Raw genomic sequence first — 19,259 nt, forward strand, 5'->3', positions numbered from 1 at the left:
ATATGTCAAACAACAGTTGGAGGAACAGACTTTTGAAAGGTGAAGAACTTAAGTGAGGGAAGATACAAATAATTCAGCAGGTAAAATGTGGACACTGATAGAAGACCAGATGAGAGGTAAGAGAAGAACAGAATAATTTATTAAAAAAATCACACCCTCTTGGGAAAGTGAACTTATAATGAACTATAGCATAACATGGAGAATACTTGTTTCTCAAATACCACTCAGTTCTCACCAACTGAAAAACAATTGTATGTTACAAGAAATGGAATAATTACATTTGATGTAATGGCTGAAGTCCAAGTATTTTCATACCTTGATTCAACACAATTCTACTCGCATGAAACAATAACAATCTTTGTGACCCTACGTACACATCTTCATTCTTCACTTGAAGTATGTCAAAGGCTCTGTTGATCAAATTACTGAAAAGAAATCACAGACATTTAATTCTGATAAATATTGTGCTTCATTGCTGCATCCATTTCTTGCAACTCCGTCCTTCTTACCTACACTTGCTATCGTTCAGTTCATGATCTCTGGCCTTCTCATCACGTATTTCAAAACATACTGATTAAAATATTTAAAAAATACTAATATTCAACTGAAAATATGAAAATTCTGCAAGAAACTCAACATTATAACTTGAAATCAAGGAATTTCAAAAAGTGTAAAAGCTGATTCACAGTTGCCATTCATGAACTTGCCTCAAATCATTTACTTAATTTAATGGAAATGATATGTAATAAGACATGTGTCTGAAAGACAGCATGAAGCAAAGTATCATAAATTAAGCAGTGTAACAATATGTATGTTCACGCTGTTAAAAGCTCTAGATTTTTAATTAATGAAAGCTAACTTCCGATGCTTTCTTACAAATACTGTGAAATGAGTGGAGCAAACAAGCATGGATCTCCAATAAAAAACATGATGTTCTTCTTGGTTTCGGCACCATGCAGACTCACACATACATGCATACTGTATGGAGACAGTATGTCTCTCCAAAACAATGGCATCTTCCTGATAGTCTACACAGTGTCAAAACCCATAAGAACATCATCATCCTCACCACCATGAAAACCTCAGATCTCAAATAGTAAATATGTTAAGAATCAGTCCATTGATCTTGAGTTATGAGATGAAAAAGAATGAAAATTCCTTTTTACAACTTCAATTTGAAGCATTTTTGCTCTGATAAATATTTAGCCACCTACACTCAAGAAGCACACTGAAATGCATATAGGGCTTCATACAAAGAGCTCGTTACTGTCTGATTTTAACAAAAATTGGAATTCACTGATATATTTTAAAAAAAGTCCCAAATACATTTTCTGAAATCCCATTCTAGATTCTTGATTTGTTACGTGAAGACAGACAGACATGGCAACAGACACATTTTTGTAGCTTTGCTGAATGTCACGTAGGTTGAGATGCTCCAAACTTGTGACACACATTGAAGAAATGATAACTGCGTGCAAAAATCTGACTAAAAACTCAGACTGAAAGATACTGCATGAAAGATCAAAGCACATATGTAAGAAGAGAAGTAAGATATCTTTGGATATAAGTTGTGAGGATACAAACTTGGCTAAACATGCCTAGGAGACGGTCAAAAAGTGAGTTTTAGAATCATGAAGAACCTTCATGATTCCCAATAACTGAAAACATCTTAAACAGCATTTCAGAGGAAAATATCTGTAACAGAAAGAGGGTGAGTGTCTTAGTTATTGCCTTACCAGAACCGAAAAAGGTAATTCACAAGAACGCAGGCTTCAAGTTCTTCATAAGATTTCATGATCACCTCATTAAATCTGTAAACCAATTGAAAACCTCATAAGAAACTGAGAGAGATTGCATGTGTTATGGTAATAGTCATTATCTGGTGATTATGAATAATAAGTGGAAATTATGTATAAATCCTGGCATGTGATTTTGAACAACACAGGTTAATGTTCATAATACTTAAATTATTAATTCTTACTGTAACATATATTGGCACTAGAAACAAACATGATGTACTCTCTTTACCTTGCTATGTCCTTTATTAGGAAGATAGCTTCAGGTTCTTGAAGAACACTAGGATCACACTCCAGAGGAAGAGATGTACCACAATTTTTCTCTAGATTCCAAAGTCTGCAGTGGGTGTACTGTAATTTCACTCCAGTGTCACCTTGCACCTAATACAATAACACAGAAGATAAATAAATATTATATATGGGAGCATAACATAAAGATTGCTCTCAGGGAGATAAGGTTGTAGAATGAGACATGGATGAAGCTAGGTCAGGATCACATCCAGTGGCAGGTTTTGGTATCACTACTGCCAATGAGTTACTAGAGGCTTGCAGAAATACATACTCTCTTCATACTAAACATGGCCTTCTGGGCTTGTTATTGGTGTAGTGACCATAGTACTTGTATGAGGAATATGATGTTGGACTTCCATCTTGAATCCTGACAAACCCATTATTACTAGTATCATCATCATTATTGTTGTTATTAAGAGCTCTTTATGCTCTAGCATCAGCAAAGAACACCATAAAGGCCTGTCCATGTAAGTCTGTCTGACACATTTTTCTTAGCAAACAGATAAACTGCATGACCTGAGACCATTGTTAGAACACACAGCTATGTAACGGTTGGATCCAAGACCTTTTTTGAAACACAATATTTTCACGGGAACTGAGGTCATTGTTACTTAACAACAATGGTTTAATCACATTATCATAACAATGTACTTGCTGATTTTGTTATTCCTATGGTTATCAATAGAGCAACCTGCTGGCATCACTTCCTGTGCTGTGGTGTGAACCTTAGGAACTTTAGAGTACTCCAAGGAGTATACCTTTCCAGCTATAGGTGTTGTTGTTATTATTACCATCACATCATAATCACCACCACCATCATCGTTTTTATAACTGTTCTTATTAATTCTTTTTTACTCCATTTGACATTACTTCTGAAGGATTAGAAAGCAGAGGTCTTGGTAATTGAGTAAATGTCAAAATGTTAATGAAAACTCACATACTATTGTATTTTACCTGAAGAGCTCTGTTCCAATCAAATTCATAGTCTCTTTGCCGTCTTTGTTTCAAATCATTAATAATCACTGCTGAAGTACCAAGGATATCAGTTGTTTTTTCATTTTTATCCAGAAATACTTTTGTAGCTGCAAAAGAGGTGTTAGACATATGACTTCATATTTTATCAATCACTATAATATATTAGAACAATTTACTACAAAATTAAATTGGTAAAATCAATGCTCCACACCTTCAAAACATCTGTAGCTCTTATGCCATTTAAGCAAGACTGCACATATACAAAGCTACAAATATTAAATAATTTTTGTTTATTTTGAATGAAGTAGCCATTTCCATAAGATAATACATATGTACTGGTAGTTGAAGCATTTTGGCTTTGAAGATGTTTTTTGAAAATCTTAAAAAACTGGGGTATAAGATATAAGTAGTTTGACCTCTAAAGAATGTAGTTGCCATTTCCTGGTTTAAGGACTGTCTGGTACCAGTGACATTTCTTATACACTTCATGTTTCAACTCACATGCTGACTACTGAGTAACACAAAAAGATCTAGTCTTGGCATGTCAGGGTTGAAAATATATCTCCACGGAGAACTTTCCTCAAGAAGCTAATAGTTGCTCAGATGGCAAACAAAATTCTCTGCCTCTTATAGAATCTAAAGGTTAGTTACAAGAGCATACAGCTGGTCCTCTCCTGAGCCAGATGAATCCAGTCCATACTCATTTATTTAAGAACCATTTTTAATATTAACTTCTAAGGTTTGTCTGATATCCCAAATGGTTACTTCACTTAAGGCCATCTGAATACAATTTTGTTTACATTTCTCATCTCTCCCACATGTGCTACATGCCATGCCCAATTCATCTTCCTTGATTTAATTGTCTTAACAATATCTGGTGAGCAGCACAAATTATGAAGACCTTATTACGTAATTTTCTCCAGCCCCCTGTAAGAAAATGTATTAGAAATATTCAAATTTTCTTGACAGCATTTCAACATGAAGGTAGGATATCAGTTTCAGCACCAGATAAAATTATTTTTTTTACCAGTAGAAAGCAAACAAACTACACTGCGATGCCAATTTCATATGTGGGACAAATGTAATGTTGGTTACATAATACATTTATTTTCTTACATTTCTGTTCATTTTTATCAAGAAATATAACAAAGACACAGTTTTATCATACTGTTACTAACAAAATAAAAATATAGCACCATTTATGAACATTAAATCTAAAATACTATTACTCTGAATAAATTACCTTCTTCACCAAACTATAATCCAGGATTGACAAAAGATGAGTTTTTTTGTGAATCTGGACAGGATTGATCTAATCATCTGAATAAGGTAGACATCTGGATAACATGGTAATATTATGCTGATAATAAAATGTTCAAGCAGAACTACTATACTATGTGTGTGTTCTACTGTTAATCCTTCACACAACAAAGTTGAATCGGTGTTGAAATCAGAAGACTATCTACCAAAATGTTATTAAAATACAGCAGAGTGATGTTCAATGCAGTACTTAAGATTTTTGTCATATTTAGATTAATTCTGTAGCTTATCTATGGTGGTAGTTGATCATTTTCCTCCTTTTAACATTAAATTCTGAAAATATAAACTTACGTACTACGTGATTCTTGTTGTTTTTTTGCCATGATGTCTCGTACTTCATCCAAGATGTCTGTAAGAAAAACTACGGACCCCTTTCGAGTACTCATTCCTCGGATTCTCCCAAATTTGACATGTTTTAGTGAAGCAGCCCAAGGCAATTGCATATTAGACAGAATCCCAAACAGTGCTGTAAAATGGTCAGTCTGAGCATTATCCACAACATACAGCATTTCTGTGAACTTGTGGTGGTCATAGCGGTCCAAAGCAGCAGCAATGTCTCGTGTCAGGTATAATGTAGAGCCATCACTTTTCATGATTGGCACACGCCACTGTTGGTTAATTTCCACCACTTGCCTGCCATCACTTTCAGTCTTCAGAATCCCTCTTGCTTCTAACGAATGTAAAATACTGCCTATATCTTTAGCACTGTATTCAGATTCCCACTTATACTCATCAAAACATATCCCCAATCGCTGATAAACATGCCGTAGTTCTTGTTCAGTGTAATAACGAAACAATTTCCATTTTTCCATGTTCTCTGTGTTACCTTCTTCTAAGCAGTGGAAGGCTTCTCGAGCTTTGGCAGATATACTTGAATCAGTTTCTGCTTTCTTATTAGCTTCAACATAAGCTTTGTAGAGCAGCTGCATAGGATTTTGTTTGATCAAGGTTTCTGAATAGCCACACATTTCTAGTCCCACTTGGAGTAGCCCAAACTGAGTTCCCCAGTCTCCAAGATAATTGAGTCTAACGACTTTATGAGACAGAAACTCAAGTAAATTTGCAATGAAGTTCCCTATTATAGTTGAGCGTAAGTGACCCATATGGAATGGTTTGGCTATGTTTGGTGAGCTATATGTGGGGGGAAAACATAACTTAATCAGTATATCAGATGATCTTTCACTGCACCTCATTGTTGATCCTGATTTTTGGTGACAGCATAGTACAGAAGTGCTGTTCTGTTTTAAATACATTGAACAAAATTCTTAGCATGAGTTAGCTTACCTGTATTCTATAACAACTTTATTTTCTTTTGACTGTGGAAGTAAATTTTGAGCAAGTGTTTTCCTCCACATTACAGTATCACAAGTGATGTCCTGCAGTACTTCCTTAATAAACATATTCCTGTTTATTTGAAAAACAATACTGACATCCCTTTTTGTTACTTCTTCATGTACATCACAAATGATGTCATCTGCAACAACATTCTTCACCTCAGACATATTAACTTCCTTATCACTGAATGAAGTGCTTAATACTTTCTTTAATGAAGTTCTTGATAAGTGAAATTCAATGTTTGTACCATTTTTTTCTTTTCCAATTGTGATGTGGTTAGAAAGAAGTGTAGGCATAAAGTTGTTTGGACTAGTTTTCCATTTTAATGCTTCTAGAATCTGTAATAAAATTATAAACCTCAATTAGCATATGAACACCAATGACCCTGATCCTAAACCAAATGAATCCAGACCATCCTCACACCCTAGCTCTTGTAGGTCCATTTTAGTAATATCCTCTCATTAACTGGCATAATGATTTTGTCATTAAACCTTCACAGCATTACATTAATCCATTTAAATTTGACTCCATAATTTTATTACCAGAAGATATGTCTTTGAAACACAGAAACTTGGACAAGGATACTGAATAACCTTTAATATTAGAAACCAAAATGACTAACCAAGAGGAATTAGTTGTTACTAACTAACTAGATGGTTTACGGAACCCAAAGGTTTATCACTGAATTAACCAAAGCCCTCCACCGGACCTTGTCCTGGGCCAACAAAATCCAGTCTCCTTCAACTCCTATCTCCCATAGATCCCGCCTGACATTATCCTCCCATCTACGTCTAGGTCTCCCCAGCGGTCTCTTCCCCTCAGGCTTCAAGACCAATACCCGGTGAACACATCTTGCCCCCTCCATGTACGCCACATGACCCACCCATCTCATTCTTCTTGACTTAATCACCCTGACAATACTGGGGGAGGAGTACAAATTTTTAAGTTCGTCATTATGCAGTTTTCTCCGAGGCCCAAATAGCTTCCTCAACACCCTATTCTGAAACACCTTCAATCTGTGTTCCTCCCTCAGAGTGAGAGACCATGTTTCGCACCCATACAAAACAACAGGCAAGATTATTGTTTTGTGTATTTTAATCTTTAAATTCTTAGAAATAAGACGGGAAGACAAAATATTTTGGACTGAGAAGTAGCAAGCATTTCCGGAATTTAGTCTCCTCTTAACTTCCTCTTAAATATCATTCTGATTTGTTATTGTTCCCAAGTATTTTAACTCTGTCACACTTTCAAAGGATTTATTAGCCACCCTAAGACAATTCTGTCCGCCTGTCTGCTGTCAGGATACCAACATATACGTACTTAGTTTTTCCTGAATTTACTTCAAGCCCCACCTATCTACTAGCCTCTAGGAAAACTTCTGTGTTCCTCTTTATTATATTTATATCATTACCCAATAAATTAACATCATCAGCATATGCCAATAGTTCTTGATGGAAAATTACTCAGATACATATTTACCTACATGAATTTTGCTACAGGTTTCATTTAAGCACATTTTTATTAGACTCACTAGCTTCTTTGGTATACCAAATTCAATAAGAATATTATATAGCACTTCTCTCTTAACCGAGTCATAGGCTTTTTTGAAACCTATAAATAACTGATGTACGGTCCCACCATACTTCCATTTTTTCTGTAAATTAGTTGCCACATCATAATAAAATGTCAGTATTTTTAGTTTATAAGTTCATATTTAGTTTATGGAAAACTGCACTGCATATGTATGATTGTCAACATATCAAAACACAAATCTACTTTGAAAAAACAACTTAAATCTAACCTTGATCAATTTCTAGTAGTTTTATTTCTTAAACTTTAGATAGTAGGTGGAAGATTATTGAATGACTTAATTCTAGTATAGTAAACTCATTTTTGATATTTACTGAGGTTAGAATTCAGCACATGAAAGTTGTATCTGTATATTGTTCTTATATTGTGGAAATCTGTATTTGTTTGAAATTTTTCCATTTTATTCACTACAAATGATAATAGCGAGAGCAAGAATTCACTGGGTAGTGGAAGAAACTTCTTAAATCATTTCCTACAAGCGGCTCTCCTTTTAGTGACTGCCATTATTCTAACGATCCTCTTTTGAATGTAAAATAATTTTTTGCTGTCCATTGAATTTCCCCAGAAAATGATTCCATACGAAATGATGGAATGGAAGCAAGAAAAATAAACTAATTTTAAAGTTTCTGTTTTCGTGAGTGCTGCAACTGTCCTCATAGCAAAACATGCTGAGCTTAGTTTAGGGATAATATATTGAATATGTTTTTTTCCCAGTTTAATTTGTTGTAAATTTGTAGGCCAAGAAATTTAGTTGTTTCTATTTCCTTGATTATTTTATCATGATAACCTATATTTTGGTTTAGTTCAAAATTTCATTAAATGTGTTTTGTCAAAATTTAATGTGAGTTTATTGGCTTTAATCCATTTGTTCATTCTAGCAAAGACATCATTTATGCAATTTTGAAAACAGTCAATTTCTGGATTGTGAAATAATAATATTAGTATCATCAGCAAAGAGTATAAGTTAAGAATGAGAGTTTATGGTTGAGGGCAGATCATTTATATATAGTTGGAAAACCAGAGGATCAAGAACTGAACCTTGAGGCACTCCATGTTTTACAACACCCCAATTTGAGTAGGTGCTATCATTTGAATTTGATGACTTTATTTCTATTTGTTGCTTTCTGTCATGAAGGTATGATTTAAACCACTTGCCAGCTATATTAATGCATCATTTCTCATAAATCTTCTTAAACAATTTGCATACTCCAAGCCACAGGTTGAGAAAGTACTATATTCTTGACATTAATACTACTGCTGTCAAGTAATCTTTCATGGCCCTAATTAACATGTATTCTTTGTATACCTATTGTTTCAGATTTCCTCACAGCTTAAGAAACCATGCCTCAATGTCCAAAAATCTTAGATAACACAGTCAAGATTATTCTGTCATGAAACTCTTCTTAAAACACACACAGGTGTTAAAGTGTCAGAAAAATGGCAAGACAGTAGTATTTATACATAAAGCAAAGTAAAGTAAAGCTGTCCCACTATACACCATGTAGGCGCTTGGGGGGAGTGGAGGTATAGCTCCTACTCATTCTTGACCTCAGCACTAGATGGGGGTGAGTGGTCAGCATCACGCCCCGGCCGGCTTTACCCCTGGGAAAGGACCCCGGTACCCATTGGATAGGAGGCTGGGTGGGCCCTAGAGCCAGTCTGGACGCAGAGGCTAGAGGAAAAATCCTCTGCCCCCTTCGGGGATCGAACCCGGAATATTTATACATAGCAGTATTTATATACCTCTGAAAATTAATGATCTGTATAAAAACAAGTGAACTTGTTAAATCCTGCAGCATACATAGATCATACAAACCATTTCATAATCATGGAACAGCATTCTGTGTATCAGTCTGCAGTTAGCAAAGAATCCAACACCTGTGGTGACACTACATTTGGCATGTGTTATAAAGAAAAAGGGACTCTTCCAGAATAACGGCACCATTATAGAATTATATTTTTCCTTTTCTTCAGCGTTTCATATTACTAAATCAGAAATTTTCATTCCAGTATGCAAATGCATAAATTTCAATACAAAACAAATTCAGATACCAAGTCTTGTACATAGGGACAACCCGTGAAATGTTAAATATAGTAACTGGCATGAATCTGAATGCTTGACCTTGAGTTCATTGAGGTGTCAATCAGGCCTGTACACACTAACCTGAAAATGTCATGCCTGTCCCCAGGAACCAGCATCTGATTAAAGTGCTTTCATTTTTTAAACCTATTACTTTCTTTAATTACTTAAATCCCCAAATGAAAAATGCACAAGATTGGTCCTGGCTGAGTGGTTTCTTTGTACACCAGGACCCCAAGTTTTGGAAATTGCTGTAGAATTTCCCTTAGCACCTAACCCAAAGCCAACTGTTCAAGTACAAGCTTTTAAATGCATGTCAGCACCTATAATAATAACAGTATCTCATGATTCTGAGATGGAAACAGCCAACACCAAATCTTGTTTCAGGTTCAGATTGATGTATATTTGTATAAATTGTGTGCATAATAATGAACCAAAGGGTAAGTTTGCCATTATTTTCCACAATGGCTGGACATGAATTATGACACAATATTCACTAAATTATGTTTCAGTGATAGTGTCCACTATTCAGACAAATTTAATCTCTGATAAAGAAAAATGCTTATTTCATGACAATACTGTTCTTGAAGATGACAGCCTTCTGGGATATTGTGCCATGCAGTCTTGTTGAAGTTACCTGGTGTTTCAGAGATGCTTACTGCCTCATTTATCAGGGCAATATTGTTCTTCTAGGTTTTGATGCAATGTAGGCTTATAGGTAGACACCAGCATTTCAGAGAAACACACTGTCTCCAGATTCAGACCCCATTATGTATATAATAATGCTTGTTAGAAATTAGCTTAAAATAGCAGGACATAAGTCCAGAAGAGAGAGACAGTATATTTATCTAAACACCAGTATCTACTTACAAGTAAATGTTGTCAATGCCATAAGAATCTCAAATTTCATGTTTACTTTATATCTGAGGTACAGTCCATCTAAAGTTGACATGGTCCTTCTGTTATAGTTTGTCACAATCTCCATTTTTGACTGCTATGTGTTTGCTTTTGTTAGTTCAGGATTGCCCTCATGAATTTTTGCAGAAAGCAGATGTAATTCATGATTTCTTGATAGGCTCAAATTCATAATATCCAAACTTAATCACAGCTATAAATAATATTTGAGCAGTAGAATTAAAACAACTCTGATAAGAGGAAGATTGAGATGTGGCTGGCTCTCCTTCCAGTTTTTAAAAAATTACTGCATAAGTAACTAACTTACTCCAGGGACCATCATCCTACTTCAAAAGCTGATAGTTTCTCGGCTGGTCACAAAATTTCCTGCATTACATGGAAGTCAAATGTTGATCACCAAATTAATGACAGTTCCTTGCTGGAACCTAGCTGAAAGCCAGTTGAATTCAATCCATACCTTCACACCCAATTTCCTTAATGTACATTTTAATATTATCCTTCCACCTTTGCTTCAGGTTTTCCAGATTATCTCTGCCCATTAAGTATGGGACCAACATTTTGTATGCATTCTCATCTTCTCAATATAGCTACATCTCCCATCCACCTCATTGTTCTTTACTGATGCCCTACTAACATTTGGCCAAGACTACAAATTATGAAGTTCCTTATCATACAGTTTTCTCCACCCTACTGTTTCTTCTTCTCTCTTCAATCCAAATACTCCCCTCAGCACTTCCTTTCCAACCACCCTCAAACTAGGTTCCTCCATTAGAACAAGAGACCAAATTTCACATTCATACAAAACAGGTAAAGTTATAGCTTCTATACATTTTAATTCAATGTTTTTACATAGGCCACAGGAAGATTTTGAATTGAATGGTACGATCCCTCAATATAATCTGCTCCTATTTTCAACATGAAATCTTGATTTGCTACTGTCACTCCAAAGTACTCAACCTGGAATTATCAGCTGTCTTTATATTATGATTTTGTATTGTGTTCTCCTGATGTATTTAATAAATACCTCCAAGACATACGGAGTGTGGGAAAAATGGTGGACACAGATTATAGATGTGTAGAACACTGCAAAGTCCTTGTCACTAAGGTCTACATTCAAAAAGTAGTCACACAGGATAATAGTCTGACTGAATGAAATGCATTAACTGGTGGTAAAAGTAATGTACTGGGACAGTTGTAAGCAAAGAAATTATGGCTGAATGACAATGAAGAAACTGGCAGATGGCATTCACGTATTAACAGGCATCAGGTACATATCACAAATGTTCAGGGTCTATTCCATTTCATCCCCCCCTTCTTCCTGGCCACTCTTTTGTACAAATGCAAAGCACAATACAGTATGCCACAATGTGGGTTGGTGGTGGCTATACTGTTGATAATGTGCAATCTTCACCATTAAGCCACTGGACTCTTGGTGTTGCCAGAATGTGGTGGCATACTCCCTCCATCTGATGATACTTTTTGGGCTATGGTCATTCTACATTTTTGGATTCAGTGTTCTACACGTCCCTGTCATTCGTGCCCATATTATCCCATATACTGTATGTGTGTGTTCGTGTCTATGCCACAACTTCAATATATTCCCATACACTATTTTAAACATTGGTGAGGCTTGAGGGACGTTGCAAGTGTGGAGGAAAAACGACTAGCTAATATGAGCTTTTATCATATTTCACTCTACCAAAGTAACACAGGCAACATTTGTCACATTTTTCATATCTCTACTCTCTATTATGAAGGTTCTGAAAATTATTTTTCACTTCACAACTCTGAAATTAAAAAATGTCCAGTCGAAGACACGAACATTTTAAAGAGCTTATTCAAACTTCTTGTACACTTACACGAGAAGACACATATCCTTTTAATTTGTGTGTCATTGCAATATTATTTCTGTTATGAAATCTATACAAGGATATATCTTCAAAGTTATAGTTTTAAAATTTCTTATAATTAATATCTTTCATTTCAAAGTACGAAACTTCTACTAGTAGCAAAAACAGAACAAAACTCGACAGTGATGCTAACGTCCAGGCAATCAAATACTTTAGAAGAGATTAATATCTATAAAGAAAATACCGAATGCTATTCTGTAAATAAGACAGCAAACTATATACATGGTTACAAAAGGGAACAGATTTATATTCCAGATGTACAATTTAAAATGGACCAAAATACAAGTTGTCATTATTAGGTTTCCTACATTGTAACGGAAGTTCTAACTACGTTGACAGAACGAAATATAATATTAACCACATTTTTGCTTTGTACATTTGGTTTCGACAATTATATAAATACTTTATCACGTAAGGAGGATAATGTTTAAGTTTAGTTTCTTTAATTACTTTCGAACTACTTATTTGTTTAACGTATTTGAATTGACAGAAATTTACTGACGTCACCACCTGTCTTACAGTCGCCATTTTATCATGTTATAGTGACTGTCGCACAGCTGACCTGTCATTGTGAAGTGAAATTTCTCTGGTGATTAGTGTTGGAATTGGGGGTTTCCAGACCCCGTTAAGCGTCCAGTAATATTTATTAAAAATGAGTGTAAAAATGGCAGGACAGACTATAAACGATAGGTTACTGGCTGCCAGGCATAGTATAGCCGGCCAAGGATTGGCTAAGTCAGTATGCAAAGCAACGACAGAAGAAATGATAGGCCCGAAAAAGAAACATTTAGATTGTGAGTATTAAATTGTACCTGTGTTGTGTGCGTATGTACATTATTTTCGATGTAAGGCAATGTTTGGTACTGTGAGGGCGTATGTGTATGTAATACCGTAGGTATTCCGTACGGATGCCGTAGTTCCGTATTTATCCTTATATTGTTACTGAATATGACTACAATATTGATCGCTTAATCCCGTTTTTAGCGTTTTGTGAAAGTATGTAATACACATAACGAAGAGGTTTGTTAGACGTTGGATGGAAAAACCTGCTTATGAAACTAATAAACCTAGCCGTATTCAAACTTATGCATATAAACTATTTCGTGATCCCATGCATAGCTATGATTTGAAAATTTTGTGTTAAAAATGTAAATTATTTTCTGCAAAGGAGTCAAAATAGTAAAGAAGGGATGGTTTCCATTAAATATATTAGGAATTTTTAGTATCCAGAACGTTCTTCATTTATACAAAATGGAGATGTAAGTACTCTGAAAGCAAATGTTATTTGATTCTGGTATCGGTTGCTTTTTAAAATTGAATTAATGGTTTTAAACATTAAATGCAGATTGCTATTATAAAAGAAATTAGTACTTTTAACATATAACTTTTGTAAAATTGCTCTTCCCATGGCACATTTAACAAAAAATGTTGAATGTGAGACCATATCTTTTTTATAGCTATACTGTAACCGTAAGATGTGTGTACTTAAGAAATGTGGTGCCATTATTTCCATATTATAAATTCATGGACTAGGAATTTAATTCTGATTCATTCAGTTGTGTGTTGAATGCCACTTGCATAATTAGTAATTCATAGATGATTTCAGGCTTTTATGGATCATGTTTAGAGTGATGGCACCATTTAGGTGACAGTTTGTAGTCTTTACTGTCTCCATCTTATAGCAGTGCCATTCCCCAAAAGCAGGATCTGCAATGGGAATGTAAATAATAATTTTTACAGATTAACATTTTTTTTATAAAATTTGAGAGTACAATCAAAATAAATTGTCAAAGAAACTCTGTGTGAAGGCATGTAAGGAGAGTGAGTATCAAGTTTCTTAAATTTCTTAATATTTCACCAGATAAGAGGGAATGGTCATCTTTACAGTTTGGTTGCTTTTCACCTGGAAAAAGATTAAAAGATGGGCAAAGTCCAGAAAATCTGCAGTATTTATAATAATAACTGAAAGTAATAGTATGTTTAACTAGTCAAATTTTCTGCTATAGAACCTGAAGGTTCATTACCATGTTCACAAAAGCTCACTACCAATCCTTTTCTGAGCCATATGAATCTAATCCACTCTTTTCAATCATGTTCTTGGAATCCATTTTAATGATATCGTTCCATCTATGCCTAGGTTGTGCAAGTGGTCTCTTCATTTAATGCATTCCAGTCAAAGTTTTGTTTCTATTTGTATATTCTACAATCACTAGGGAATTTGTTATGTAATTATTTTATTTATTTGTAGTTTATTTAATGGCGCTGTCAGTAATAGCTTTAGATAACAATATGATTAATGAATTAGAAAGGACATGGAAGGAAGTGGTCATTGCCTAATATAAGGTACTATCCTGGCAGCTGGAAGAATACCATGGACAAGATTTGAATTTGGGATAATGTAATGTAATCATGAATGTGATTGCATCTGTTGCAACGTAGTTTGTTCTTGGGATATTTTCTGTAAGTTTGTTGTACTTTTAGGTGTTTCTGATTTGTTCCCCATCCTGCTTACTGGGTTCTGTGGAATGGATGTTTTAATTGCTTATGGTCCTGGCATAGACCATTCAAAATTGTTGTAACAATGCCAATTACGGTATTGATCCCCCCCCCCACCAACTCACATGACAAACCTTCCACAGTAGTTTTTAAATGTTTAAAAATTGTGTGTATACTGGTTTGGGTATGCTTCATCTGCAATTCACAATTTTTTATGAGAAGTAGAAAAACCTCAAAAATCTGGGGTGGTGTCATCTAAAAACTCGTAAAAGCCCACGACTTCCACTGACAAAACAAGCGCAAAAAAGCAAGCTGCCTGCTACTGGTGGTAATACCATCAACAGTGACATCACTTACATATGGCGGTTAGTCAAAGAACTGCAAAGCACCAGTTTTAAATATGACAAGCAAAGGAAAATGCCACTGTAAAATTTACTGGGGAAAAAATACAGATTTTGGGTCCTTCCAGACATTAGGATGCCAGATACAGGGTCCGATATCGAAAATTAAGGGTTTTTAAACTGTCTTGTAGTGTCAGGCTACACTGGATTTATTTGGTCCACAAACAGTTACGAATAAAGTTCAGGAAGAGGGAGCAACACGTCAACATTGATTACATTGAACATTGTATAATGATGGGACTGGTATAGGCTTCCTTGAAAGTCGCTGGTTTCCGAGAGCCAACTCTCTACTGAAAAGTGGTCTTTCCATGTATGTTTGTTGTGCAAATACAAGTAATAATTAAATTAACTTTCATACACTCGACTGATGTGTAACTGATAATCCATTACCGCTATGATTAAATTCACTGCCAGTTATAAAATACCAGTACTAGTAAATCAGTGAACAAATGCTTAAATATTTTCATTAGACTAAAGATACTAACATCAAAACTTCAAAGAAGAATGTTATCTCCAAAAATGTCAAGAAATTTAAAATAAAAACACTAAATTTAACTTGGTGCCCAGTGCAACATGATGATCAGTCAGCAGGATGGGGCTATGCCCTGGGACCATATACTGAACCGAATTGGAAACCATTCTGTTAATTTATGAAGTGTTGACATCCCAGAGCAGTTGAATGGGTTTCTTTTGTGGTACAGGAGGGAGAAGAGCAGCATGTTATCCATAAATTCTGATTAGCGGATGTCATTTCCTTTAAAGTACTCATCTTCTGATGTGCATACTTTTCAAATGTCATGCCTATTAATGGTGGAGATTAGTTTTGAAAAGTAATTTATGTGTATGTGTGTTGCTCTGATTATCTTGAAGTAATTAAAAATGAAATCCATTTAGAGAGATTTTTAATTTGATAAGTCACTTTGGGTGCATACAATGGCTGTTCCAGTAATGCTGTTTGTTTGGGGGGGGGGGGGGGGGCAAGTATCACTTGGCTGAGAGTGTTGCATGGGTAGGCCCATTGTCATAATTGAAAATTCACTTGTCTGGCAAAAATTAAGTGATAGACAAATTTTCCAAAATATAAAGGCAGAATTATTTGTTTGTAGGAACAGATTTGTAGTGGATAATTCCTTTGATATCAAGAAAGCTGATTGGCATGGTTTTTTCCATCCATATTTACTTTTTTAAGGTTAGGTTCTAGTGACAATCCTTCTTTAAGTCTGATCAAATGTACAGAACTTGTTTGACATGAATAAACCTTTAGAATTTTCAACAGAGATAAAATTCATCAACAGAGTAGAAGGAGTGAGTTAAGAGGCAATCTTTAAGTGCTCGTTTGAATACTTGTATATAATGTTTTGAACTTTTAATTGGAAGATTTTTGAATAATTTGATACCTGTATAAGTTACTCCTTTTTTATGTTTAGTGAGGTTAGGATTTGGCATATGAAGGTCATATTTATGTCTTGTGTTTAAATCATTTGTATTCGTTGCCAGTTCATACAGGAAAGCATCAGTCTACTTCCAAATTTTTACCTACCCACAATTCATCGTTCCTTCGTAGTCGAAAAGCTGAAACACTATCATTAAACAGCCCAAGAATTTTAAAGGATGGGAGTGCACACATCTTGTTTAAAATCCCAAGGATAATAACCAGACTTAAGTTACATAAATATTATCGTGTAGTGGTCACTGAGGAATGTGGTATTGCTTTGCAGTAACTTCCGTAGCTAGACGAGGCAAAAATGGGAGGAGCTGAAGTTTGGGGAAGGGCGTATTCTGTATGGAATATATCTTAATAACCTGTTTAATCGTGTATGTTGTGTCGTTTGATTAAATTTTTAAGGCCTTTGGTCGCGCTTATCTTACCGAACAAGTTTGCTGTCGTTAACCGTTGGACGATAAATATTTCCTGTAATTCATACAGCGTTAAAAGAACCAAAGAATCCTTATAATGTGTCATTAAGATACGCAAAAGTGGGTGGAGACTTCGTCCGAAGAGGTGGCGTCTTGGTCTGCATTTGCTAGTATTTACGTACTTTCGTCTTTCATATTAGGCCTACTTCGAGCCATAGTATTAACAATATCTAACCAGATGTTACGTCGATCTCAAGAAGAACATGGACGCCTTCTTCCATTCTACCGATTCGGGTTTTGTGGACATTACAAAAAGCTATTACACGCAGCAGAAAGTCAGTTTTTGCTGTTCGTAGTAACGGGATGCACATTAATGGGGTGGAAGAAGAAATTAATTTGATAGAAAGCATAATAGAGAAGAGAAATACTTGATAACATTTGAAAGAGTCACGTGGTAAGAATACTGCAAAACAGGTTCTGTAATATGGAGCATGTACTAGATAGGCATAAGAAAACGTTGTGATCTGTTTATATGCCATCCGTTCTCATACATTTTAATTACCTGGAAGTTACTGAACTGTAGCTCAAAGTTTCGTAATTTCTCAGTACATGTTTACGCACGTTCACGCACATTGCGTAGTCAGATTGACTGTAGGACGTGGAATAAGTCACCAAATACAGATGACTACAATTTGAAATGTTTATTATCACGAATGATAAAGGTTTAGCATGAAAAATCCACTTTTACGGGTTAGTGTACTTATATAGCATGCTGTATCAGCACGCTATATAAGTACAATAACCCCTAAAAGCTTCTAATTCACACATTTCATACAAAATTTGTGAGTTACTAGCTGTAGTATTATCATTATCAAACCGACGGGAAGTGCAGTGTCCAAAGATTGCGGCCCGTTTTTGAGGCATTATTTTATTATGTACCAAAACATAAAATTTTGATAAAGTTTAAAATTTTGATAACTGAAAGGTCATTTCCCATGGGTGTCATAGTCTCACTTTGCCTTCTACAAAAAGTCGAAACATTGCTGAGAAATACGTTATAAACTGGGAAGTTTGCGGAAAACATTGCGTGTTCTGAAGATATATCTCCACGCAAACGTCTGGGCTCTAGGCGCTCTACGTAACCCCATCTTCATAAGCTATTACAGCTGTCATGTTGGTATTATTAGTGCCGGGAAATGAAAAAGTTTGAACTGCAGTGGTGTAACGTTCTTACCTTGTTTCAAAGAAATGACTCCAGTCTGTTAAAAATTTATTAAAGCAGTAGACACGCGATCAGTAAGTGGTGACGACGACTTACGAGGAAGTTCTAGTCCTTCCAATTATTTCAGGTTATAGATTTTCCTCATTTAACACTGGCCAGAAAGGTCGCGGCTTTTTAAATAATAGTGAACCTGCAATAGATCGTAGGCCTGTGAGGTGCCTATCGCAATCCATTGTACTATTCTGGGTTCCTGCGCCGTGTACTTCGATAGAAGGGCAGTCGTCCTGATGAATGAGGCAGCAAGGACCTCTGAAACGTTGATAAACCTCTATCAGATAGCATAGCTGTGTTCTGTATACTATAGCAGTGGTATTCAACCTTTTTTGTTCGCGTACCCCCAGATATAATTTCTCTTCAACTTTGTACCCCCAAAATTGTTGGTGTATAATTCAAGTTATACATAGTATATAATCTACATCTAAAATAAATTAAATAAATTACATTACTGATTATTCAGTGTTTATCATTAAATAATATATATATATTTTAAATTTCACGTACCCCCAGATATAATTTCTCTTCAACTTTGTACCCCCTCAAAGTTGTTGGTGTATAATTCAAGTTATACATAGTATATAATCTACATCTAAAATAAATTAAATAAATTACATTACTGATTATTCAGTGTTTATCATAAAATAATATATATATATTTTAAATTTCACGTACCCCCTAAGATGTCTTCGCGTACCCCCGGGGGTACGCGTACCCAAGGTTGAATACTGACCTAGAAGAGAGAACCTCAAATCCTATGTTGTCTTCAGTTGCGTTTATAAATGCGTTGTGCTAATTCTTTCAGTCGAAAGTGGAATTTGTCAACTTTCAATCTTTGTCGTAATATGTAATCTTGTCTTATATTTTCCCACGAAATTTGTTGCAACAGATTTAAGGTGGCCTGCACTTCAAGGGACAGACATTATCAAGCGGTGGGGTTCAGAAACGTGTTGATACGTTGACCGGAAAAAGTAATCAGTAAGATACAAATATTTTATCGCACAAGTATGCAGTAGC

General features: G+C 35.3%; 2 protein-coding genes across 7 annotated transcripts in view; one reads left to right on the forward strand and one right to left on the reverse strand.

The window, feature by feature from the left end:
• Positions 1 to 117: 117 nt before the first annotated feature.
• ArgRS-m (arginyl-tRNA synthetase, mitochondrial) lies at positions 118 to 12,337 on the reverse strand. 2 transcript variants are annotated; one of them, XM_022075462.2, is made up of 7 exons: positions 12,162 to 12,337; positions 5,667 to 6,055; positions 4,678 to 5,513; positions 3,042 to 3,169; positions 2,029 to 2,177; positions 1,737 to 1,811; positions 118 to 425 (listed from the first exon to the last, which is right to left on the reverse strand). In XM_022075462.2, exons 1-7 carry the CDS (start codon positions 12,195 to 12,197, stop codon positions 275 to 277), a joined length of 1,764 nt encoding a protein of 587 aa, XP_021931154.1. In that variant the 5' UTR covers positions 12,198 to 12,337; the 3' UTR covers positions 118 to 274. The 2 variants fall into 2 exon arrangements, with proteins under 2 accessions (XP_021931154.1, XP_021931155.1); XM_022075463.1 differs by lacking the exons at positions 118 to 425; positions 1,737 to 1,811 and having other exon boundaries at positions 2,035 to 2,177; positions 3,029 to 3,169.
• Positions 12,338 to 12,726: 389 nt separating this feature from the next.
• lap (phosphatidylinositol-binding clathrin assembly protein lap) overlaps positions 12,727 to 19,259 on the forward strand; it is a 92,384-nt gene continuing 85,851 nt past the window's right edge. For all 5 annotated transcript variants that reach the window (XM_022075420.2, XM_022075423.2, XM_022075421.2 and 2 more), the window contains exon 1: positions 12,727 to 13,006. In XM_022075420.2, coding sequence (XP_021931112.1) covers positions 12,865 to 13,006 — 142 coding nt within the window. In that variant the 5' untranslated portion in view covers positions 12,727 to 12,864. The remainder of the gene's footprint in view (positions 13,007 to 19,259) is intronic.

The sequence above is a fragment of the Zootermopsis nevadensis genome, unplaced genomic scaffold, assembly GCF_977971745.1.
Source record: "Zootermopsis nevadensis isolate Lab colony 2312 unplaced genomic scaffold, Znev_1.0 Znev_ptg000016l, whole genome shotgun sequence".
Lineage (NCBI taxonomy): Eukaryota > Metazoa > Arthropoda > Insecta > Blattodea > Termopsidae > Zootermopsis > Zootermopsis nevadensis.

Bases quoted from the DNA above. Each gene is read 5' to 3' on its own strand.
- ArgRS-m (XM_022075462.2), bottom strand. From the start codon at position 12,197: ATGACACACAAATTAAAAGGATATGTGTCTTCTCGT. The intron at 2,178-3,041 runs GTAAAATACAAT...TTATTGTATTAG, and splicing joins ATTGGAACAGAGCTCTTCAG to GTGCAAGGTGACACTGGAGT. The intron at 1,812-2,028 runs GTAAAGAGAGTA...ATTGGTTTACAG, and splicing joins CTAATAAAGGACATAGCAAG to ATTTAATGAGGTGATCATGA.